General features: G+C 41.0%; 1 protein-coding gene across 5 annotated transcripts in view; it reads right to left on the bottom strand.

The window, feature by feature from the left end:
• Nucleotides 1-26,641, bottom strand: part of PIK3CB (phosphatidylinositol-4,5-bisphosphate 3-kinase catalytic subunit beta) — a 214,524-nt gene that overhangs the window by 76,550 nt on the left and 111,333 nt on the right. For all 5 annotated transcript variants that reach the window (XM_066244562.1, XM_066244561.1, XM_066244566.1 and 2 more), the window contains 4 exons: nt 20,904-21,127; nt 8,028-8,207; nt 2,112-2,279; nt 1,147-1,224 (listed from right to left, as the gene is read on the bottom strand). In XM_066244562.1, coding sequence (XP_066100659.1) covers nt 1,147-1,224; nt 2,112-2,279; nt 8,028-8,207; nt 20,904-21,127 — 650 coding nt within the window. The remainder of the gene's footprint in view (nt 1-1,146; nt 1,225-2,111; nt 2,280-8,027; nt 8,208-20,903; nt 21,128-26,641) is intronic.

Raw genomic sequence — 26,641 nt, 5'->3', positions numbered from 1 at the left:
AATATAATACCCATGGAACTATAATGACTATTTGTGACTGTACAAAATGTATTATAAAGTAACTAAATCAAGTTATAGAATAATGTATATACTATCATTCCTTTTTAACAAATCAACCAATCAACAAAATAAACACAACCAAAACCCATTCCCTCCCCAAACCATATGTTTATATATTTATATAAATATGGACCTCACTCACAATGCTGATTAACTTTAAATCCCATATGATGATAAAGTTGGGTAGGAAAGATTAGTAACTTTTTCCTTTAATCAGGTTTGGACTTTTTTTTTTTTACCAATTGCAACAATGCTATAATTTTGCAACTGGAAAAAAAAAATTTTTAAGTAAAAAATAAAATTACCACTGAAATAGAAAACAAAAGCTAATTGACATAAGCACACTCATTAAAAATTCAAACCTAGTTAAAAATATAAGGGCAATAAAGCCCTTATTTCAATGACAGCTCCCCAAAGAATCTTTAACGTCCAGTTACAATAAGCAAGCTATTGGTAATCTTTGGCAAGGTTCTCCCGATGATCCCATGCCAACAAACATCTCAAACTAACGGAATCTCTTTCTTGGCTCACAAAGCTATTCCTGCCAAACCAAACAGGGAAATGCATGCTTTATACTTTGAGACAAATGCCTTGTTAATTCTTCACTTAATTGTATGGGGTTGTGAAATAAATCCCCATGTGTGAACAACTCGTGATCTATAGTGCAGTCATCTATTTTCTTCCAGGAAATGGTATTACATTTTCTGTGTTCAGCAAGTTTAAAAGTAAAAAAAGGGCTGTGTGCAGCTCAAAGCAAGGCTGAGAAAAAAGAGTAAGTAAGCTTGCATATAAACATGTGACCTATAGTTTCAAACTGAAATTTCACTTGCTGAATTCTTGATCTAAAGCAGTTTCTTTTATATAATATATACCAGAAAATGTCAATCTATCTGTTACATCTCCAACTATTTAAAGAATACTTTAAAACAAAAATTCATAAGTGTCTTGTAATAAATTGCCATATTCTATCTCGTATAATTGACCAATGTTTGTAAAAGTTTAATTTCCAATGTGATATTCACTGAGCATATCAGTGAATTATTTAAATAATAAAGATGACAAATTCAAATCTTAGTGGGTACTCACTTTTACAGTTTCTTCTGTGTTAAGTTTATTTCCCTTAACCAAGACAATTTGGAAAGGGTTGTTATTTTCCCAAACATGCTGTAAAAGAATGAAATAAATAAAGAGTAATTTAATAAAAGATACGAAATATTTTAAGCTAGCAATGAAATCATCTCATCAGTTCTCACATCCACTGACAAAATAATAAAAACAGACCTCTGAACTACCAAGTGAAAGTCATGTGTATTAAATTAAGCATCATAATCACTATTTAGTTCTCATGCTAAAACACAGGCAGCATTCCACTACTGCTAAGAGATTCACCAAATTAAACACCATAAACAGTATTAAAAGCTCTGAATAAAATAAGAATTGACCATTTATTTAAATTAATACATAGATAACCTCTTAATAATCAAGAAGTAGTTAAACATACAATTTGTTAAGAATGAATAACTAAACAAGGTTAACTATTCCCATTAACAAACTTAAAATTTGCTTTATACAAATATATTACATTCTGGAAAAAATGGTGCCTTTGACTCATTTAAAATGTAAAAGTATTAAATAAGACAGGCAAATTATACCACAACACCATCATAGCTAGGCTGACAGAAATGAAATATACTAGTAAATCAACTATTTTAGCATATCTAACATTTTTACCACAATGTCTCAAATTACTCACTAAAGTTCTATGTTTAGCTTTCAAAATATTCTCTAATTTAATGGTATTTTTACTTGGAACCAAAAGAACTATAAATGGCATATTAACATTTATATGTAGCTTGAATAAGTAAAATAGTAACTAGACAGATAATTATTATAAATGGTGACGGACCTTTGGCAAATACATGTTGGTTTTTACAGAAGGAGAAGTAAAAAAAACAACAACCCCCCCCCCCCAAACGAGACTTAAACATACACCTTAACAAAATCACATGCCTCTTGGGTGGGGCTGCCAAAAGTTCCCACATGAAACTTACAGTGATAATCCGCTTCTTTGGTGGTAAAGGGAGAGGAAGGTTAGAGGAATTCCTACTTATGGCAGCCTCTATGGCAATCATTTCCTCTTCATACATCTTTTTGATCTTGCAACATTCCACAAGTATAAAATGGGGCAAGGTCCTGTTCATTACACAGTTCCGGATATACTAACAGTGGCAAGGAACAATAAAGTAAGAAAATTCAAGCAAATACTTAAAATAAATAGAAGAATAAAATTAAGCTGAACAACACTATATCAAAATGTCTTATGAAAGTATATCTTAACTCGATGTCAAAAATATGAAAACCTAAAAATCACAACATAAAGAAAGCTAAAATTATCTGAACATTTAAGTACAGAGAACTAAGCTGGATACATTATAGCTAATCTTCATAAAAACTCTGTAATAGCAATTACCCCCACCCATTTAATAGACTAAAGTAAAATTAGAATAGTAACACATCTAGTATCTGTAAGACCTGGATTTAAAACAATCTGCCTGACTTTCATTTATTTGTTGGTTTATTTGCTAAACCCTAAAGAAATACGTGCCTCAGTATAGATATTTTGTCTTCTCTTTTCTGCATTTAATATCTGACAGTTGACCAATAGGCATACCTTTCTAGAAGTAGGATTTGAATGTCACAGAGCAAGCTTTCACTAGTCAATCAGGAAAGATGAACATATAGTACACATATGGCCAGTTTTAAAACAATCAGGTGACCAACTCATGGATCCCTAAGGTAGACCTGGTACCTTTACAACACAGGGCTCCAGGCAGCCATTACTATTTCCCCAGGAAAAACCTATTGGCCATTCCAGCTTGGTGCTGTTTGATTTCCATAAAACAGAATGACCCTCCAGAGGCATATAAAAAAAGAGGTGGTTATTCACATTACTAAAAATTCCTAAGAAAATGAATAGAAATCCAATGTATTACTCAAAAGAAAAACTTTTCTAAAAAGATATACAAAGTGTGATTCAATGTATTATATTCAATTTAGAACCTCTAAAAATACAGTTTTTTGAAATGAAATAACATTTCCAGGATGGCCTATAAGTGGAATTAGATGACATTATGTTAAATGTATACATTCAAAACTTTTCACTATGAAAGATGGATCATTCCATTTCATTTAATTCCTTTTCCTACATTGTATATTTTCTCTCTCATGCGACCCTCTATAAAAACATACACATGGCCCTGGCCGGTTGGCTCAGTGGTAGAGCATCAGCCTGGAGTGCAGGAGTCCCGGGTTTGGTTCCCGGCCAGGGCACACAGGAGAAGCACCCATCTGCTTCTCCACCCCCCGCTCCTTCCTCTCTGTCTCTCTCTTCCCCTCCCGCAGCTGAGGCTCCATTGGAGCGGAGTTGGCCCGGGCGCTGGGGATGGCTCTGTGGCCTCTGACTCAGGCGCTAGAACGGCTCTGGTTGCAGCAGAGCGATGCCCCAGATGGGCAGAGCATCGCAGCCTGGTGGGTGTGCCGGTTGGATCCCGGTCGGGCACATGCAGGAGTCTGTCTGACTGCCTCTCCTTTCCAACTTCAGAAAAATACAAAAATAAATAAAAATAAAACTACTTTGTTAAAAAAAAACATACACATGACTTTATTTTTCTTTGTAATAAATATATTCTAGTTTTAGACAAAACAGTATGCCTTCCTCATATTAAGAAAAAGGTATTAAGTTAAATAATTGGGAGGCTGCAGATGAGGTAGGAGAAGTCATTTCATGGCTAGAGAGACTAAGTTTGGAGTGAGAACTCAGTCAGAAATTCTCCAAACATTAAGAGTCTTCAAAAGGTGCCAGGCAGCCAGAAAAATGTTAATGGCTCAAATTTTAACATGAGTTTAAAAAATAAATGAACATACTCTGGGATATATTAAAGATAGGATAGTACAAAGATCAGTGGTTCTAAACTCAACAAGTAGTGATCTTGTTCCTAGGATCTAGATCTAGAGCTCACCCTGAACCCCAAATAGGTAAAGGAAATTCTACTGCCCATGGATGGACATCTTAGGTCACCAAAAAAGAAAGAAAAGAAAAAAGCAGGAGGCTCCTTAAAAGATGACAGAGGCCCTGGCCGGTTGACTCAGCAGTAGAGCATCGGCCTGGCGTGAGGGGGGACCCGGGTTCGATTCCCGGCCAGGGCACATAGGAGAAGCAACCATTTGCTTCTCCACCCTCTCCCTCCTTCCTCTCCCTCTCTCTCTTCCCCTCCCGCAGCCAAGGCTCCATTGGAGCAAAGATGGCCCGGGCGCTGGGGATGGCTCCTTGGCCTCTGCCCCAGGCGCCAGAGTGGCTCTGGTCTTGGCAGAGCGAGGCCCCGGAGGGGTAGAGCATCGCCCCCTGGTGGGCAGAGCGTCGCCCCTGGTGGGCGTGCCGGGTGGATCCCGGTCAGGCGCATGCGGGAGTCTGTCTGACTGTCTCTCCCCGTTTCCAGCTTCAGAAAAATACAAAAAAAAAAAAAAAAAAAAAAAAAGAGATGACAGAACACGAAGGGAAGAAGTCAGTACTTCTGTGCTCCCACAAGCACTTTACATCTTCCTTCTTCCTCTCAGGGCTAGAGTTCAAGCACTTACTATCAGAATGCCACAGCTCCCAAAGCTGTGCACAGAAGTCATCATTGCTGTTATGACATTCTTCCCACAGCCTGACCAGGCAGTGGTGCAATGGATCAAGTGTTGGACTGGGATGCAGAGGATCCAGGTTCGAAAGCCTGAAGACCCCTACTTGAGCGCGGGTTCTTTCGGCTTGAGCACGGATGGGCTCGCCAGCTTGAGCACTGGTTCGATGGCTTGAACCCAAAGGTCGCTGGCTTGAGCAAGAGGTCACTCACTCTGCTGTAGCCCCCATGGTCAAGGCACATATGAGAAAGCAATCAATGAACAACTAAGGAGCTGCAACGAAGAATTGATGCTTCTCACCTCTCTCCCTTCTTGACTGTCAGTCCCTATCTGTCCCTCTCTGATTCTCTCGCTGTCAAAAAAACAAACAAACAAAAAAACCCCCAGACTTTCTATCTACAAAAGCAAAAGAACTGAGAGCCAGACTAGAAATCTGAAAACAAAGGTGTAAAATTGCCTATAACTGGCTAGTAGATCACAGCTACTTAATCTCAAACCTCACTTAATATTTGCCATGCCTGTATTATTCTCTTTTTATTTATTTATTTATTTTTATTTATTCATTTTAGAGAGGAGAGACAGAGAGAGACAGAGAGGAGAGAGAGACAGGGGGGAGGAGCTGGAAGCATCAACTCCCATATGTGCCTTGGCCAGGCAAGCCCAGGGTTTCGAACCGGCGACCTCAGCATTTCCAGGTCAATGCTTTATCCACTGCGCCACCACAGGTCAGGCTATTCTCTTTTTTAAAAACAAAAATAGAAGTGATTATGTATTATTCTAGAATCTTGTTACTATTTATCTAATTGGCACTCAGCTTATCATTCTTTATGTAATGATCATTTTTATAGTCTCCAAATGTAATTTCAACAAAAATATCTTCAAATTCCTTGAAGGCAAAGCCAGGATCCCATCCTTTAAAAAGCACACCTGTCTGGCCTGACCAGGAGGTGGCGCAGTGGATAGAACATCAGACTGGGATATGGAGGACCCAGGTTTAAGACCCCGAGGTCGCCAGCTTGAGTGTGGCTCATCTGGTTTGAGCAAGGCTCACTCGGTCTGCTGTAGCCCCCCCCCCCCCCCCCCCGTGTCAAGGCACATATGAGAAATCAATCAACGAACAACTAAGGAGCCGCAACAAAGAATTGATGTTTCTCATCTCTCTCTCCCTTCCTGTCTGTCTGTCTCTCTCTCTCTGACTCTCTCTTGTCACAAAACAAAACAAAACAAAACAAAAACCACACCTGTCTGACCTGTGGTGGCACAGTGTATGGAATGTTGACCTGGAATGCTGAGGTTTCCAGTTCAAAACCCTGGTCCTGCCTAGTTAAGGCACATATAAGAAGCAACAACTACAAATTGATGCTTCCCATTTATCCTCCTTCTCTCTCTCTCTCTCTCTCTCAAATCAATAAAAAATTTAAAATCTTTTAAAAGTTAAATAAAAAGCATACCTTATGGTGGGGTAAGAGGTGTTGCACTGCACATTTTATTTAAACTTTATTTTTATTTTATTTTTTTACAGAAACAGAGAGAGAGTCAGAGTGAGGGATAGACAGGGACAGACAGACAGGAACGGAGAGATGAGAAGCATCAATCATTAGTTTTTCACTGAGCATTGCAGCACCTTAGTTGTTCATTGATTGCTTTCTCATAAGTGCCTTGACCACGGGCCTTCAGCAGACCGAGTAACCCCTTGCTTGAGCCAGCGACCCTGGGTCCAAGCTGGTGAGCTTTTGCTCAAACCAGATGAGCCCGTGCTCAAGCTGGAGACCTCAGATTCTCGAACCTGGGTCCTCAGCATCCCAGTCCGACGCTCTATCCATTGCGCCACCGCCTGGTCAGGCTGCGCATTTTATTTAAACTCCACTTTACTCCAAAAATAATTTGAGGCATGTCAGTGCCTTCCATAAAGTATTTAATGAGATAATTCATGATTAAATGGTAATAAATATCTCAAAGATAAGGGAAGACTTTTGAGAATGGTGAAAACTAATGCTTACAAAATTCCTACCACATATGGAAGTAATGAAAACAAGGGGAAATTACACATACAAATATTAGACTTTAATTGAAAAGGTTCTTAATACTCAATGAAAAATTATAACATTTTCCTCATTAACCAATAATCAAATTTTTATACAATTCAATTAGGGGCCATTTAATCAAAATAATTTTGTTTTACTTCCCCCAGAATGTCGTATCTAAATCAATGTTTATATGATAAAAAAGTGTGGAGCTATAACAAAATGTATTAAGAATTCATGATGCTGTAGGAAATTATGACAATCAAAAAGCAGAATACAAACATTATAGATACACACATAAACACATATAATCATTATGCCAAAAATATATATAACTTCAAGTAAAATGCCAACAGCAGGCCCTGGCTGGGTAGCTCAGCTGTAAAGAGCATTGTCCTGATGTGCCCAGGTTGTGGGTTGGATCTCCAGTCAGAGCACATGCAAGAACCAACCTATGAATGCATAAATAAGTGAAACAACAAATCAATGTTTCTCTCTTTCTCTCTCTCTAAAATCAGGGGTTTTTTTGTTTGCTTGTTTTTTAGAGAGAGCAGGACAGACAGGGAAAGAGATAAGAAGCATTAACTAGTAGTTGAGGCACTTTAGTTGTTCATTGACTGTTTCTCATACATGTCTTGACTGGGGGGGCTCTAGCAGAGCCAGTGACCCCTTGCTCAAACCAGCAACCTTGGGCTCAAGTCAGCGACCTTTGGGCTTAAACCAGCAAGACCATAGGGTCATGTCTATGATCCTATGCTCAAGCCAGCTACCCCGTGCTTAAGACAGCAACCTTGGGGTTTTGAACCTGGGTCCTCAGCATCCCAGGTTGATGCTCTATCCACTGCTCCACCAACTGGTCAGGCTAAAATCAGTAACGTTTAAAAAAATAATAATACATCTTAAGCCCTGGCGGGATAGCTTGGTTGGTTTGAGCATTGTCCTGAAACACAGAAGTTGCTGGTTCAATCCTTCGTCGGGGCATATACAGAAACAGATAGATGTTTCTGTCTCTCTCTTCCTTTCTCTCTCTCAAATCAATAAATAACAATAGTACATCTTAAAAAAAAAAACAATAAACACATGCCAAAAGGTTAACAATGGTTATCTCAGAGGTAAGATTTTCTATTATTTGTGTATAATTTTTTGTAAGTTCCAAATGTTCTGCTATAGTCGCATTTTTTGGCCAGAAATTTAAATTTGCTAAATGTACACACACACACACACACACCACAACTCTGGTAAACTGATAGCTAATACACATACCTGAAACTGGATTAGTGGATAATCACCAAACACATATTCTACTCTTCCACTGATTTGCAACACATAGTCATAGGGGCTAACTTCATCTTCTTTCCCATGAATAGTCAAACGTTTTTGGATTGCCAATTCATTTATTTTGATAGGATTCATATTCGGAGATACTTGAAAACTAAACACATCCTAAGTAGGAGGGTAGAAAAAAGGAACAATTTTACATTTGTGTTTTAAAGTAAATCACTCTCTACAACATTTGTACTTGTTACTACATAATAAACAGCCGCACATAATTTTACATATATAATATGTGCACCCTTTGCATTTGCATTTAATATTTCGGTAAATATTCCTATTTTCTAAATATAATACATCTTACCTGTCAAAGGTAAGATAAATATTTAAAGTTTATTAATATGTAACTAAAATTTATCATCAGGTAGTTTATCACATGCATTTCCCAGTGAATATCATTCTTTTAAAAAAATTACTCCAGGCCCTGGCCGGTTGGCTCAGTGGTAGAGCGTCGGCCTGGCCTGCAGAGGTCCGGGGTTCGATTCCCGGCCAGGGCACACAGGAGAAGCGCCCATCTGCTTCTCTACCCCTCCCCCTCTCCTTCCTCTCTGTCTCTCTCTTCCCCTCCCACAGCCGAGGCTCCACTGGAGCAAAGATGGCCCAGGCGCTGGGGATGGATCCTCGGCCTCTGCCCCAGGCGCTAGAGTGGCTCTGGTCGCAACATAGCGATGCCCCCGAGGGGCAGAACATCGCCCCCTGGTGGGTGTGCCGGGTGGATCCCGGTCGGGCGCATGAGGGAGTCTGTCCGACTGTCTCTCCCCGTTTCCGGCTTCAGAAAAACGCAGGAAAAAAAATAAAATAAAAAAATTACTCCAAAACTCTGTAGTTATTCAAATTTAGTTTGTATTAAAAAAAAAAAAAATTACCGTATTTCCCCATGCATAAGATGTTCCTATGTATAAGACACACCTTAATTTTGGGACCCAAATTTGAAAAACAATGTATTATATAAAGTTATTGAACTCAAGTTCTATTCATCATAAAACTCATACAACTCCTCATCACTTTCAAAACTCCCATCCATTAGCTTGTCCTCATCTGTGTCTGATGACGAATCACTGTCTTCATATATTGTCTTGTCCTCAGTTCCATCTATGGCATTTGAAATGCCACATTTCTTAAATGACTTGATAATAATCTCTATCTTGATATTATCCCAGGACCTTTTCATGATTTCCATTCACTTTTGTAAACTGGATCACTTTTAACTTGAATTCAGCACTGTATGAAAATCTTTTCTGAGCCACTTCTGGGCAGAACGTGGAAAACATAACCTACTGTAATATACCGGTAACAACTGCAAAACAATGAGCGCAAAGACAAGCATGAAAAAGCGGAAATGCAAGTAAAAAGAAATCTACAACCACTTGTATAAGACGCACCCAGTTTTAGACCCCAAATTTTTGGAAAAAGGGCACGTCTTATAGATGGGGAAATATGGGGTACGTTGTCTCTAGTAAGAGATTTTTACTTTATACCAGTTGAACAATAAATTTACAATTCTGTCTGATTTTATAAATATGTATAAAAAGAATTTAGTGAAAAATAGAGTTGCAATGGAATATTATTAAACCTGTGCATGAATCCCCAAAATATAGATATTAAAAATTAATAATATCTGAATCCTATAATCTAGCAAATTAATTTTCTACCATATGATCATATATGAAAGATATAAGAAAGCTCACTATCTCCCAAGGCAGCCAGCTGCTACTTTGGACATCCATGATTTATTATAAAATTCTCTATACTGACCTAAAGTTAATTTTGCAATATTTTCCACCAAATTAATTTAACACAAGGTATCTCAAATTCAACTTTTAAAACCTAAAACTACTGGGTCTTCTAATCTATTTTCTCCAGTATTAACCATTTTAGTTTGGGCCAAATGCATCCAAGCACAGGAACTAAGATCTACAGTCACTAGAGAAGTCATATCACTCCCCTTTCCTCCCTCACCTCACTTCCCCTAACATACCAATGATAACCTTCTCTCCATCTCTAATAAACCTTCTACTTCAGTGACTCCTTACATCATTCCTAAGAGCAATATAACTTATTTGATCTATCTCTTGTACTATCTACCTCAAAACTACTTTCACTCACCTTAGAAAGTAATCTATATTTAAAAGGAGAGCAGCAAAGAGATATAATATTCTTTTTTAACATAATACAAATGCTTGTAACTGTCTAAAGCAGTGGTACACAATAGAACTTTGTTTAATAATAAAAATATCTATACTGTGCTGTCCAGTTCAATAACCATTACCCTCACTGGGCTCAGTAAGTTGCTACTGTGAAGAACTAAATTTTTTTTTCTTTTTTTTTTTTTCATTTTTCTGAAGCTGGAAACAGGGAGAGACAGTCAGACAGACTCCCGCATGCGCCCGACCGGGATCCACCCGGCACGCCCACCATGGGGCGATGCTCTGCCCACCAGGGAGCGATGCTCTGCCCATCCTGGGCGTCGCCATGTTGTGACCAGAGCCACTCTAGCGCCTGAGGCAGAGGCCACAGAACCATCCCCAGCGCCCGGACTATCTTTGCTCCAATGGAGCCTTGGCTGCGGGAGGGGAAGAGAGAGACAGAGAGGAAAGTGCAGCGGAGGGGTGGAGAAGCAAATGGGCGCTTCTCCTGTGTGCCCTGGCCGGAAATCGAACCCGGGTCCTCCGCACGCTAGGCCGACGCTCTACCGCTGAGCCAACCGGCCAGGACCAGAACTAAATTTTTAAATAAAATTACACATGCGGTGAGTGGCTACTATATTCAATAGCATAGGTCTCAGTGATAAAGCCCAGGCTCCTTAATATAATTATCCTGTGATCCCCACCTACTCTCCATTTTATATATAAACTCTTCAGAAATACAAGACTAAAGTATAATCTCATTATCAGATAATAAGAACCTGCAGAAAGCACAGAAAACAGAACTGGTCTTGAAAAACTCCAGGTATTAAAATGAATAGCCCTCCCACCAAAAACGAAAAACCAAGTATAGTTAATGTCTTTCAAGAATTAAAAGAAATGTAAAAATGAATAATGATCAAGTATATCTGAAGAAGAATCAATGAGAACTCCAGAGAATAAGATATGTTAAGTAAAATTTAAAATTATATAAAAGGAAAGTGGCAAATTTAAACAGGTGTAAAAGACTGATAATATCAAGTATTAGTCAAGTTGTGGAAAAACAAAACTCTAAAAATACTACTGGTAGGGGTGTAAATTTGAAAAATTATTTAAGAGTATCTATTAAAATGTGATTTTATACATACAGCTGACTCATCAATTCTATTCCTAGGTATATGTGTGTGTGTGTGTGTGTGTGTATGCACAATAGAAATACATACACCTATGCACTCTTATTGATTCCTGTCATTCCATTATATTTAATTTTGAAATAAAAAATATATAAGTCAGCATTATTCTATGCAACACCAATGTTGAACTTGATATGCTCTGTGTGTACATTCATGTATATATAACATATTACAAATGAGGAAATCTGAACATGGCTAGAATGAGGATAAAAAGTAAGCAAAACTGAACAAAAACAAAGAATAAAAAGATAAGTCACACATTCAGAGAATACACTTGCAGCACACATTAATGACTAACCACAAAACCTCAAAAACTTCTACAAATCAATTTAAAAAACAAACCAACTTAAAAATAAACAAAACAGCCCCTGGTCAGTTTGCTCAGTGCATAGAGCATCAGTTTGGCATATGGATGTCCTGGGTTCAATTTCTGGTCAGGGCACATGAGAGAAGTGACCATATGCTCCTCTCCCTGTCCCTCTTCCCCTTATCTACACCTCCTCCTACGCCTTCCACCCCTCCCACAGCCAGTGGCTTGACTGGTTTGAGCATCCACCCCGGTTGCTGAGGATAGCTTGATTGGTCCAAGTGCATTAACCTCAGGTGTTAAAAATAGCTTGGTTGAAGCCCTGGCCGGTTGGCTCTGTGGTAGAGCGTCGGCCTGGCGTGCAGAGGTCCCGGGTTCGATTCCCAGCCAGGGCACACAGGAGAAGCGCCTGTCTGCTTCTCCACTCCTCCCCCTCTCCTTCCTCTCTGTCTCTCTCTTCCCCTCCCGCAGCCGAGGCTCCATTGGAGCAAAGATGGCCCGGGCGCTGGGGATGGCTCCTTGGCCTCTGCCCCAGGCACTAGAGTGGCTCTGGTCGCAACAGAGCGACGCCCCGGAGGGGCAGAGCATCGCCCCCTGGTGGGCAGAGCATCGCCCCCTGGTGGGCGTGCCGGGTGGATCCCGGTCGGGCACATGCGGGAGTCTGTCTGACTGTCTCTCCCCATTTCCAGCTTCAGAAAAATACAAAAAAAAAAAAAAAATAGCTTGGTTGATTCGAGCATCGGCCCAAAAGGGGGGGGGGTCCTCAGTGGATCCAGGTCAGGGCACATGCAAGAGTCTGTCTCACTCTCTCTGATCCTATCACTTAAAAAAAATTAGGGAAGACAGGCCCTCGCTGAGTAGCTCAACCCAACACATCAGGGGCTACAGGGTGTAGCAATCAGTGATCTAGCAGCTAAGACTATTGTTCTTTAAAATTAAAACATAATAGTTCCATGATTTATATATATACTTCCTAAGAGCCATGTTATACAGCAGGCAGAGGCAGGCTGATGCTGACTATATGATCCTCTAAAACTTTACATGTTTTTCACAGAAATTGTTGTCTGGCTTTCCTGCTATCAATTCTGGAAAATATTTTTAACTCAAATGAATACCTTGTTGCATTTCATCTCATTTTTAGTGTTTTCACATGTTGCTTTCCAAAGTTAGTTATCAACAATGATGGCAAAATGGACAAATGAGAATTTTAAAGAAATGGGGCAAGAGAAAAATGCATATATAATAATTGCCAACTGTTCACTATTCTGAGATTGTCATTTCCATATTTTTGGTGGTAAATGTGTATTCATTTATAAAATAGTGCTGGTGCTAAATTATGGTTTTGAATTTATGATCCAAATTTGGCTTGTCTTACCTGCCTACATAAAAAATGTTTTAGACCTGGCCAGTTGGCTCAGTGGTAGAGTGTCAGCCCGGTGTGTGGATATCTTGGGTTCGATTCCCAGTCAGGGCACAGAGTTGAGAAGCGACCATCTGCTTCTCCACCCCTCCCCCTCCCCTCTCTCTCTCTCTCTCTCTCTCTCTCTCTTCCCTTCCAGCAGCCATAGCTCAATTGGTTCAAGTGCATTGGCGCCAGATGGGTAGAACATTGGCCCCAGACAAAGACTGCCAGGTGGATCCTGGTTGGGGAACATGTGAGAGTCTATCTCTCTATCTCCCTTCCTATTACTTGGAAAAGAAGGAAAAAAATTAAAATTAAAATAAAAAAAGGTTTAAACTCTATGTAACTTCCAAAAATTACTTAATAACTCAATAATTTTACTGGTCTGTATAACCCAAAAGTCTATGTAGCCAGAAAAAAGGAGACTGTGCAGATGATTTCTACTATCTGAATATTTGGCAAGTAAAATCAAGAGCAGACTGAATGAATACTTATGCAAAACAGGAAAGTATAACTGAGGCAGGACAGTTAGAAGCTAGGAAAATTCCTTGGCAAGTGTAATACAGAAACGGAGACAGAATTTAATGGCCAAGTAGTTTACAGTCATCTAGTAAATCATAAAATCTGTAACCAAGGACACTTCAGGGTAAATGGTTTAACACTTCTCCTAACAAGAGGGTATGCTTAAAGCATGCTACTCAGGGAGACAGATAGCAGATATCCAATTATTGCCAACCCAAGGATATATAAATTAAGGGAATAAATTTAATTTTGGCATATCAGCATAAGAGCTGATAAATATTTTATTTTTTATTATTATTATTTTTTACAGGGACAGAGAGAGAGTCAGAGGGAGGGATAGACAGGGACAGACAGGAACGGAGAGAAATGAGAAGCATCATTCATCAGTTTTTTGTTGCGACACCTTACTTGTTCATTGATTGCTTTCTCATATGTGCCTTGATCATGGGCCTTCAGCAGACAGAATAACCCCTTGCTCGAGCCAGCAACCTTGGGTCCAAGCTGGTGAGCTTTCTGCTCAAGCCAGATGAGCCCGCATTCAAGCTGGCGACCTCAGGGTCTTGAACCTGGGTCCTTCCGCATCCCAGTCCGACGTTCTATCCACTGCGCCACCGCCTGGTCAGGCGAGCTGATCAATATTTTAATAGGATCCTTCCATAAGCCCTCAGCCTTAAAAATCCTGAATATGAAAGTCCCAGTATGGGCTTCTCTTCCTGAGAACAAGCCTTTCCCTTCTTCCTCTTCTTCCCCCACAGGCGTGCATCTCCTAACCTCTTAAGGGTCCCACAAGACTTGCAACCAGGGGAGCAATAGGCAGTGAGAGTTAGCCCCAGGCTAACCCACCTAACCTGTCTCTAGGATTCCCTTTCCTCTAACTACTAAGTGAGCCAAAGCAGCCCTTCCGAGGCTGTCCTGTTGCCTCTTCTATCCTAAGTCTTTCCTTGTTTCACTGTCCCCAACTTCTAAATAGACACATTCTCAAAATCACCTGAACTTGTGCTGTGAAATCTTTCCTTCACGAAGTTAAGAACCCACACTACCAGCCAGCACTAGGCAGACTGGCTAAGGGCCAGGTTCCCCTTCCAGTAACAACCAGACAGAGGTGACAGAGGCTAGCTTGATTTTTTTCTAATTTTTAAATTCAATATTTAAATTTGTTCTTGCCTACCGTGAAAACAAGCTGCTTCAGGAGGCAGAGTGCTCTCCCTAGCAATAGATGTATTTGTTCAGAGATACAGGTTAGAACAAATGGTGAAAATAATTACTACATTAGAGAGTCTGACTGCATGATCTCTAAATCCCTTTCAATTCTGTATCAGTATTTAATCCACCTATTCACAAATACAGGGATATGGAAAAAAGATCATTTGATCAAACTTTTCACTTTATAGAAAAGAAAAAATTCACATGAGAAAATAAAGTACCTACAATAAAGAACACATGATCTAGTCCCTGGCCGGTGGCACAGTGGATACAGCGTTGGCCCGGTAGGCAGACATGGAGTTTGACTCCCATTCAGGGCACAGAGGAGAAGCGACCATCTGCTTCTCCTCTTTCCCTCCTCCCCCCCCATAGCCAGTGACCTGACTGGTTCAAGCATGGACCCAGGCACTAAGGATAGTTCCACTGCTAAACAGAAATTAGCAAACATTTTCTGTAAAAAAAAAACAGGCTTTGACATGTATCTTTGCCACATATTTTATTTTTAAACATCCCTTTAAATTCTTTGCTTTTTAATATCCCATTGAAAATACATATAAAATCCAGGCCCTGGTTGGTTCGTTCAGTGGTATAGTGTTGGCTGATGTATGGATGTCCCAGGTTTGAGTCCCAGGCAGGGCACACAGGAGACGTGACCATCTGCTTCTCCATCAAACCCCCTTTCTCTCTCTCTCTCTCTTTTTCTCCCTTCCTGCAGCCAAGGCTCAATTAGAGTGAGTTGGCCCCAGTGCTGAGGATCGCTCTATGGCCTCCCCCTCAGGCGCTAAAATGGCTCCGGCTGCAATGGAGCAATGGCTCCAGATGGGCAGAGCATCACCCCCTAGTGGGCTTGCCAGGTGGATCATGGCCGGGGTGCATGTGGGAGTCTGTCTCTCTGCCTCCCTTCCTCTCACTGAAAATAAATAAATAAATAAATTTATATATATATATATAAATATATATATGTAAACCATTCAAAAACAGTACAGAGGGGGCAGCAAGATGGTGATGGAGTAGGCGGATGTACCAACTTTCAACTCCCAGAACCAAAGTGGATTACAACTAAGAACCATTATCTGGAAAACCCAACTTTGAACTACTAGGAGGACTCTTCAACCAAGGAACACTGAAGAAGCCATGTTGAGACTGGTAGAAAAAGCGAAAAGGCAGCCGGGAGAGGCTTGCGTGGCAGGAAGAGAGTTTAGCAGAGAGGGGAGGGGCCTGGGCCCCAGGAACAAAGTCCCAGCCTGCAGCCCCAGAGCCTAAAAGAGGCGTGTGGACAGTATTTAGCTGCAAAACAAGATACTGTTTGTGAGAAAGACAGTTTTCTCAGACCCAGGATTCTTCTTAAAGGGACCGTGCAGAAAACCTCTCTCACAACCACTCACCCGGGGCTCCAGGGGACGGGGAGAGAGGAGGACTGGATCAGCGGGAAGAGAGTGTAATCTAGGAGGCACAGGGAGAAACACTTTGAGGGACAGCCACCCTAACCCCTGGGCTGAGTCACTCCCCAAATCTGTAGCGAGCATTTCCCCTGGAAACAGCAATACCAGCAAAGGGAAGCAGGACACCAGCCAAACAAGCTCTCCCGCGGCATTCAGAGCAGAGTGGCTTAGAAAGGAGGGAGCTTTTGGGACTACAGTACTGAGTGTTAGGGTTTGACCTCCAGCGCCCCCACCTACACTTCTGAGGGCTCGATGGAGGGCAGGAGGCATCAGTCTAGCCGGGTGGGGGCAGAGGGAACACGTGAAAGCGGTCTGCCCGGTAGGCCCGCCTGCAACCCCACTGGCGGGGAAATGGTGGGAGCCCGGGAATGGGCAGAGATCCGCCACTGAGCAAGGGCGTACGGGCGTGTAGGCCTGCGGGCGCGCAGCCTCGCCTGACCTGTGGAGCAGAGGCTTGCGGCCTTACGTGCCAGCCGGCTCCACCTGCCAGGGCGGGGCAAAAGCCCAGGAAAAGGCAGAGACCCGAGCTGAGCAAAGGTGCTCACCCCCTACAATTGGTGCCGAGGCTTGTTGCCTGTGCACGGTGCACAATCCCACCCGCAAGGTTGGGGCGAAGGCGAGACCAGCTGAGGCTTGTAGAGTCAGACATGTGAACACAGCCCCTCCAATGGAGGAGAGGCGGAAACCACAGCGACAGCCACAGCACACAGGCACCTGCAAAGACCATACCCGAACACCTTAGGCAACAGCGGCACAGGGGGTGGCGGGCCTGCAGACAGACCACACCTAGGGAACACAGAGGCAACACCCATTGGACACCAGTGGCCAAACCCTTCTTATACACAGACAAAATGGGCAGTCAGAGAAATGCAACCCAAATGAATCAAGAGAAATCTCCAGAGAAGGACCTGAATGAGTCAGATATAACCAAATTACCTGATGCAGAGTTTAAAATAATGATTGTTAGGATGTTCAAAGAGCTTAGAACAATAAATGGTCATTAAGAACACTTAAATAAAGAGATAGCAAATATAAAAAAGGAAGTTGAAATAATAAAAAAGAATCTGTAAGAAATGACAAATACAATATCAGAATTGAAGACCACAATGGAAGGAATTAAAAGCAGGATAGATGAAGCTGAGGATTGAATCAGTGAGTTAAGAGGACAAGATAAATGAAGGCACAGAAGCAGAGCAGAAAAAAGAAAAGGACTCAAAAAGTCTGAGGAAACTCTAAAAGAGCTCTGTGATAACATGAAGAGAAATAACATCCACATCATAGGGGTTCCTGAAGAAGAAGAGAAAGAACAAGGGATAGAAACTTTGTTCAATCAAATCATGATCAGGGGTCCCCAAACTTTTTACACAGGGGGCCAGTTCACTGTCCCTCAGACTGTTGGAGGGCCGCCACAAACAGTGCTCCTCTCACTGACCACCAATGAAAGAGGTGCCCCTTCCGGAAGTGTGGAGGGGGGCCAGATAAATAGCCTCAGGGGGCCGCAGTTTGAGGATGCCTGTCTGAAAACTTCCCTAAATTGAAGCAAAAAAAAGTCTCAGGCCCTGGCCGGTTGGCTCAGCGGTAGAGTGTTGGCCTGGCGTGCGGGTGACCCGGGTTCGATTCCCGGCCAGGGCACATAAGAGAAGCGCCCATTTGCTTCTCCACCCCCTCTCCTTAATCTGTCTCTCTCTTCCCCTCCCACAGCCAAGGCTCCATTGGAGCAAAGATAGCCCAGGTGCTGGGGATGGCTCCTTGGCCTCTGCCCCAGGTGCTAGAGTGGCTCTGGTCGCGGCAGATCGACGCCCCGGAGGGGCAGAGCATCGCCCCCTGGTGGGCAGAGCGTCGCCCCTGGTGGGCGTGCCGGGTGGATCCCGGTCGGGAGCATGCGGGAGTCTGTCTGACTGTCTCTCCCCGTTTCCAGCTTCAGAAAAAATACTAAAAAAAAAAAAAAAAAGAAAAGAAAACCCAGAAAAACAAAAAGTCTCATACGTTCAAAAAGCACAGAGAACTCAGTATAGAGAAACCCAAAGAAATCTACACCAAGACACATCATAATTAAAATACCAAAGCTAAGTGATAAAGAGAAAATATTAAAAGCAGCTAGAGAAAAAAAGGCTATCACCTACAAAGGAGCCCCCATAAGGATGACATCTGACTTCTCAATAGAAGGGAATGGCAAGAAATTTTCAAAGGAATGCAGAACAAGAGCCTACAACCAAGACTACTCTATCCAGCAAGGTTATCATTTAAAATTGAAGGAGAAATAAAAAGCTTCCCAGACCAAAAAAACCCAAAAACAAAAAACTCAAGGAATTCACTACAACCAAACCAATGCTACAAGAAATGCTAAGGGGTCTGTTGTAAACAGATCAAGGGGATAAAAGAATATAGCAAAAGAGTAGTACAGCTTTTAAGAATAAAATGGCAATAATAAATGGTGTTGGGAAAATTGGACATCTACCTGCAAAAAAATGAAACTAGACAACCAATTTACACCATTCACAAAAATAAACTCAAAATGGATAAAAGACTTAAATGTAAGCCGTGAAACCATAAGCATCTTAGAAGAAAACATAGGCAGTAAGCTCTCTGACATCTCTCGCAGCAATATATTTGCCAATTTATCTCCACGGGGAAGTGAAATAAAAGACAGGATAAACAAATGGGACTGAAACAAACTAAAAAGCTTTTGCACAGCTGAAGACAATAAGAACAGAATAAAAAGACAAACTACACAATGGGAGAACATATTCGACAATACGTCTGATAAGGGGTTAATAACCAAAATTTATAAAGAACTTGTAAAACTCAACACCAGGAAGACAAACAGTCCAATCAAAAAATGGGCAAAAGAGCCTGACTAGGTGATGGCGCAGTGGATAGAGCGTCGGACTGGGATGCCGAGGAACCAGGTTCGAGACCCCGAAGTCACCAGCTTGAGCACGGGCTCAACTGGTTCGAGCAAGGGCTCACCAGCTTGGACCCAAGGTCGCTGGCTCGAACAAGGGGTTACTCAGTCTGCTGAAGGCCCGCGGTGAAGGCACATATGAGAAAGCAATCAATGAACAACTAAGGTGTCTCAATGCACAACGAAAAACTAATGATTGATGCTTCTCATCTCTCCATTCCTCTCTGTCTGTCCCTGTCTATCCCTCTCTCTGACTCTCTCTCTGTCCCAGTAAAAAAAAAAAAAAAGCCCTGGCCGGTTGGCTCAGCGGTAGAGCGTCGGCCTAGCGTGCGGAGGACCCGGGTTCGATTCCCGGCCAGGGCACACAGGAGAAGTGCCCATTTGCTTCTCCACCCCTCCGCTGCGCTTTCCTCTCTGTCTCTCCTCCCCTCCCGCAACCAAGGCTCCATTGGAGCAAAGATGGCCCGGGCACTGGGGATGGCTCTGTGGCCTCTGCCTCAGGCGCTAGAGTGGCTCTGGTTGCAACATGGTGATGCCCAGGATGGGCAAAGCGTCGCCCCATGGTGGGCGTGCCAGGTGGATCCCGGTCGGGCGCATGCGGGAGTCTGTCTGACTGTCTCTCCCTGTTTCCAGCTTCAGAAAAATGAAAAAAAAAAAAAAAAAGTAGGCAAAAGAAATGAATAGACACTTCTCCAAAGAGGACATACAGATGGCCAATAGGCATAGGAAAAAATCCTCAACATCACTAATCATTAGAGAAATGCAAATTAAAACCACATTGAGATATCACCTCACCCCAGTCAGAATGGTGCTCATCAACAAAACAACACAGAATAAGTGCTGGCGAGGATGTGGAGAAAAGGGAACCCTCCTGCACTGCTGGTGGGAATGCAGACTGGTGCAGCCACTGTGGAAAACGGTATGGAGATTCCTCAAAGAATTAAAAATCAAACTGCCTTTTGACCCAGCTATCCCACTTTTAGGAATATACCCTAAGAACACCATAGCACTGTTCCAAAAGGAGAAATGCACCCCCATGTTTATGGCAGCATTGTTCATAATAGCAAAGATCTGGAAACAGCCCAAGTGTCCGTCAGTGGACGAGTGGATTAAAAAGCTTTGGTACATATATACTATGGACCTTGATAACATTACACGAAGTGAAATAAGTAAATCAGAAAAAAACTAAGAACTATATGATTCCATACATAGGTGGGACATCAAAATGAGACTCAGAGACATGGACAAGAGTGTGGTGTTTCGGAGTGGGTGGGGAGGAAGGGGAGGAAGGGGAGGAATGGGATTGGGGGGGGAGGAGCACAAAGAAAACCAGATAGAAGGTGATAGAAGACAATTTAACTTCGGGTGATAGGTACGCAACATAATCAAATGTCAAAATAACCTGGAGATGTTTTCTCTGAAAATATGTACCCTGATTTATCAATGTCACCCCATTAAAATTAAAAAAACAAACAAACAAAAAAAACCAGTACAGTTTTCTGACCCTGATCTAAACATACCACTGCATCAAAAAATCATATGAGCAAAGGATATATATCATCTTAGTTTATTACTAAAATCTTAAACTTATTTCCATCTTATTTCCTTTGTAGTAATGTTTCCTAGTCAAGTAAGAGCCTACTCAGAGACCGGAGCTGCATTCACGTAGAAGCAACAGATTATAAAATATTTAAAATAATATTACATTACCTGACAATTTTCAAAATGAACAGCCACAATGAGCTTTCCTCCATAAAGTTTATCTTCTAGGTTTTCAAGGACAGACGGTTCATGCTCTGGTGGATATGTCTGCTTTAGCCAGTCAATCCAAGACAATCCCACGAGTGACTGAATCTTTTCCTCACTGAATTTGCGCATTTTTATTCGGAATTCATTCACTTCAGAATCCTTCAAGGCATCAAATTCATGCAGACCTAAACACATTTTTTAAAACATATTTTTTAATTTTGAGTAATTTCTTTACTATAGCAAGCTCTGAGTAAACAGTCTGTTCTCATTTAATCTTTATTCCCACAAATCCATGCAAATAATTATACAAATAACATGACATCAGTACAAGAATGTTCAGTGTGGTTTTCTTTATAATATTTAAAAACTGGAAAAAAGGAAAGTTAATCATTGAGACCTGGTTTAAAAAAAAAGATATATTCAGCCTGACTTGTGTGGTACAGTGGATAGTGTTGACCTCGAATGCTGGGCTCGCAGTTTCGAAACCTTGGCCTTGACCAGTCAATGCAAATATGAGGGGCAACTATTACATGTTGATGCTTCCCTCTCCTCCCCCTCTTTTTCTCTCCTCTCTCTAAAATCAATAAATAAAATCTTAAAAAAAAGATATCCATATACCAATGTATAGTTGTACAAGTGACAAAATGAGTAAAATAGATCTATGAGTCATTATGCTAAAAGTTCTAGAGATAGTAAATTTAAAAAGCAGATATAAAGAATGGGTCTCCCAGAATCTCCTTTATGTACATTTGAAAGCAAGAATTTAATATACATATAAATTTTTGTTTTGGAAATATAATTGAGATGACAATATTAATAGCATTTCATAATGATGGGTAGGGGAGCAGAGTGAGGCAAGCTATTACTTTTTGTTCCATAAAGCCAATTAAAATCATATCATTTGAATATATGCCATAAAATACTATTTGAATATATGCATGTCAACAAAGGTTATTCAGACAGGACTTAACTGCCCTGTCAAAATATATTTACATTTGATTTAGAATCAATTTGTGATATTAAATACAAAAAAATAAAAATGCTAAAGTTGCATAATACAGCAAAGGTAAAATCTTGAGGGTTCAATATGATTTCCTGGATAGGTTTAGTTCTGAAATAACACAGTATTCTAAATTAGCTATCAATAGAAATTAATTAGAAATACCAGTTGTAGCATTTTAGAGCTTCTTCTCCAGCACTATTCAAACTTTTTATTCACAGATAATAGTATTACAGGCAAGAAAAAGGATATGGCCTGACCAGGCGGTGGCGCAGTGGATAGAGCATCGGATTGTGATACGGAGGACCCAGATTCAAGAACCCGAGGTCGCCAGCTTGGGCATGGGCTCATCTGGTTTGAGTGAGGCTCACCAGATTGCACCCAAGGTCACTGGCTTGAGTGGGGGGTTACCTGTTCTGCTGTAGCCCCACAGTCAAGGCACATATGAGAAAGCGATCAATGAACAACTAAGGTGTCCCAACAAAAAACTGATGATTAATGCTTCTCATCTCTCTTTGTTCCTGTCTGTCCCTCTCTCTGTATTAAAAAAAAAAAAAAGAAAAAAAAAGGATACGAGTACCTAATATATAAATCTAACAAAACTAAATTCTTAATTACCATTTACTATAAGCAATGTCTAATCCAGTTTCCAAATGTTTCTCAACTCTGTCTACTTCTCCAATTTCCTCAGCCACAAATTTCATCTTTGCCATCATCATGTCTTCTCTTGGATGACTACAGCAATTTTTCACTCATTTCTCTATTGCCAGTGTTATTTCCTCTGATCCATTATCCAACCTGAACAATCTTTCTAAAATGCAAATTTGTTATTTTTAGATATTTCAACCAAAGGCAGTGAAATATACATTCAAGTGCACACGAACCATTTATAAAATAGACCACAAATTAGGCCACAAAAATAAAAGCCTCAAATTTAAGATAATCAATGCATATCAAGCATCTTCTCTAATCACAATGATATGGAACTAGAAATCTATTGCCAAATAAAAACAAAACAAAAAACCTACAAGTGGAGGGGAAATAACTAAACAATAAATGGGTTAACAATGACATCAAGGCCCTGGCCGGTTGGCTCAGCGGTAGAGCGTCGGCCTGGCGTGCAGGAGTCCCGGGTTCGATTCCTGGCCAGGGCACACAGGAGAGGCACCCATTTGCTTCTCCCCCCCTCCCCCTCTCCTTCCTCTCTGTCTCTCTCTTCCCCTCCCGCAGCGAGGCTCCATTGGAGCAAAGATGGCCCGGGCGCTGGGGATGGCTCTGTGGCCTCTGCCTCAGGCACTAGAATGGTTCTGGACGCAACAGAGCGACGCCCCAGAGGGGGCAAAGCATCGCCCCCTGGTGGGCATGCCGGGTGGATCCCGGTCGGGTGCATGCGGGAGTCTGTCTGACTGCCTTCCCGTTTCCAGCTTTGGAAAAATTAAAAAACAACAACAACAACAAAAAAAACCAATGACATCAAGAAGGAAATCAAAATACTCCTTTAGACAAATGAAAATACAAAACCCCAAAATTGAAGGGTCACAGCCAAAGCAGTTCTTAGAAGGAAACTGATAGCAATATAATCCTACCTCAAGCAACAACCAAAAATCTCAAATAAACAAATCTTTTTTTCAAATAGAACAATTACTGTTTTTATTATTACAAAAATTTATTAGATGTTATTTACAATAGAACGATATAAAATACTGTGTCAGCCAGGAGAGATCTAATCCATATCACAGTGATGAACAATGCCAAAAATCCAATGGCTTTTGCTTATATAAAGTTTATTTACAAAGTTTATTTCAGGATAATGTGACTATCCTGGGCAGTTGTCCTTCATGAATTAACCCAACAGTCAAGAATTCTCTGACTTTGTGGCTTAACCAGCTTACTAACAATCTTTAAGACAAAGAACAGAGGCTGCAGTGGAAAATCCAGGGGCTTTCACTGCTTCAGAGCAGAAAAGATTATATACCATTCTTGCTCACATTTCACTGGCCCAGACTAATTACATGGTTTTATCTAACTGCAAGGATACTGGGATGCAGACTGCTCAAGAGAAAGAAAGATGAAAGAATAGGATATTGGTGATGTCTACTACATATGAGATTATTTATTTAAAGTTCAAATAAACAATCTAACCTTACACCCAAAGGAGCTAGAAAAGTAAGAACAAAGCCCAAAGTGAGCAGATAAAAAAAAATTTAGAGAAGAAATAAATTAATAAAAATGCAAAAGAAAATATTAATAAAGTCAAGAGCTGGTTCTTTTAAAAGATAAAATTAATAAAATTTACCCAAACTCATCAAGAAAAAGGCAAAAATTAAAGAAAGGTAAGAGAAATAAAAATACATCACAGAAATACAAAAGATTATAACAATATATCACAAAAGTTGGCATCACAATGCCAACAAATTGTACAACTTGGAGAAAAAGGATAAATTCCTAGAAACATACAGCCCTCTAACTGAATCAGAAAGAATAAAAAATTCTGAGCAGATTAACTAAATCTGATCAGTAATCAAAAAAACTCCCAGGAGCCTGACCAAGCAGTGGCGCAGTGGATAGAGCATCGGACTGGAACGTGGAAGACACAGGTTCAAAACCCCGATGTTGCCAGTTTGAGTGTGGGCTCATCTGGATTGAGCAAGGGGTCACTCGGTCTGCTGTAGCCCCCTGGTCAAGGCACATATGAAAAAAGCAATCACTAAGAAACTAAGGTACCGCAACAAAGAATTGATGCTTCTCATCTCTCTCCCTTCCACTCTGTTACTCTCTGTCTCTGTCACTAAATAAATAAATAAAAATAAATTTTAGAAAACTCCCAGCAATCAACTCCTGGAAGGGATGGCTTCACAGGTGAATTTTACCAAACATTCAAACAAGAATGAATACCTATCCCTATTCCAAAGAACTTGAAGAAGACATAAAGGTCCCAAACACATTTTATGAGGTCAGAATTACCCCATACCAAAACCAAACAAAGAAACACTACCAAAAAAAGAGAAAATTATAGGCCAATTTCCCTGATGAACATAGACACAAAAATCCTTCAAAATATATTTGCAAACCCAATTTCAATGATACTTAAAAAGATCATACACCATGAGCAAGGGTGAGTTATTCCTAGGATGCAAGGTTAGTTCAATATACACAAATTTACATGATACACCACATAAACAGAATGAAAAATAAAAATCATAATATCAGGCCCTGGCCGGTTTGCTCAGTGGTAGAGCGTCGGCCTGGCGTGCAGGAGTCCTGGGTTCAATTCCCGGCCAGGGCACACAGGAGAAGTGCCCATCTGCTTCTCCACCCCTCCTCTTCTCCTTCCTCTCTCTCTTTCCCCTCCCCCAGCCAAGGCTCCATTGGAGCAAAGTTGGCCCGGGTGCTGAGGATGGCTTCAAGGCCTCTACCTCAGGCACTAGAATGGCTCTGGTTGCAAGAGAACAATGCCCCAGATGGGCAGAGCATCGGCCCCTGGTGGGCATGCCGGGTGGAACCCGGTCGGGCACATGCGGGAGTCTGTCTGACTGCCTCCCCATTTCCAGCTTCGGGAAAAAAATAAAAAAATAAAAAAAAATAAATCATATGATCATATCAGTAGATACAGAAAAAGCACTGGACGAAATCCATCATCCACTTGTGATATAACTATAGTCAAGTAGGGATAGATACAGGGGAACATACCTCAACACACTAAAGGCTATTTATGACAAATGCACAACTAACATCATACTCAATAGTAAAAAGCTTAAAGGTTTTTCTTTTAGATCAGAAACAAGACAAGAATGTCCACTTTCACCCCATTTTATTCAACATATTTTGAAGTCCTAGCCACAGCCATTAGACAAGAAAAAGGTATACAACTGGAAAGGAAAAGGTACAACTGTCATTATCTGCAGGTGAAATAATACAGTGGTGCCTTGACATACGAGTTTAATTCGTTTCACGGCCAAGCTCGTGACTCAATTTGCTTGTGTGTCAAATTGAATTTCCCCATTTAAATTAATGAGAATGCAATTAATCTGCTCGGGCCCCAAAAAACCACACAAATTTTGTTTTATATGCTTTCTTTTTAAGAAGGCATTTTTATTTTAGATTTTACTTACTCATTTTTAGAGAGAAAGGAGAGAGAGAAAGAGAGAAAAGGGATGAGCAGGAAGCATCAACTCCCATATGTGCCTTGACCAGGCAAGCCCAGGGTTTTGAACTGGCGACCTCAGCATTTCCAGGTCGACGCTTTATCCACTGTGCCACTACAGGTCAGGCCTGTTTTATATACTTTTAAATAAGAAAATGTACTTTATAAATAACAAATACCGTATTTTTGGCTCCATCAGACGCACTCTTTTCCCCCCAAAAGTGGAGGGAAAAATGCCTATGTGTCTTACGGAGTGAAAAATACAGTATTTTATTAAATATTTTAACACACCATTTGGTTCAGAATATTTTTTTCTTATATTTCTCCTTAAAACCCTATGTGTGTCTTATGGTCAAGTGCATCTTATGAAGCGAAAAATATGGTATATATATATATACATAATAAGAGAGAATGTAAAGACATAAACTGGTTTATGAAGGGTATTTACCTTCAAGGTTGGGCGAAGAAGCTGGTGGAGGGGAGCAGACTGGCGGAGGAGGTTTCCATTTCGTGTGCTATCACTTAACATAACTTACCCTCTACATACTTAATGCT

This window comes from Saccopteryx bilineata, chromosome 10 (genome assembly GCF_036850765.1).
Source record: "Saccopteryx bilineata isolate mSacBil1 chromosome 10, mSacBil1_pri_phased_curated, whole genome shotgun sequence".
NCBI lineage: Eukaryota > Metazoa > Chordata > Mammalia > Chiroptera > Emballonuridae > Saccopteryx > Saccopteryx bilineata.
This window is presented reverse-complemented; position numbering and strand designations above follow the sequence as displayed.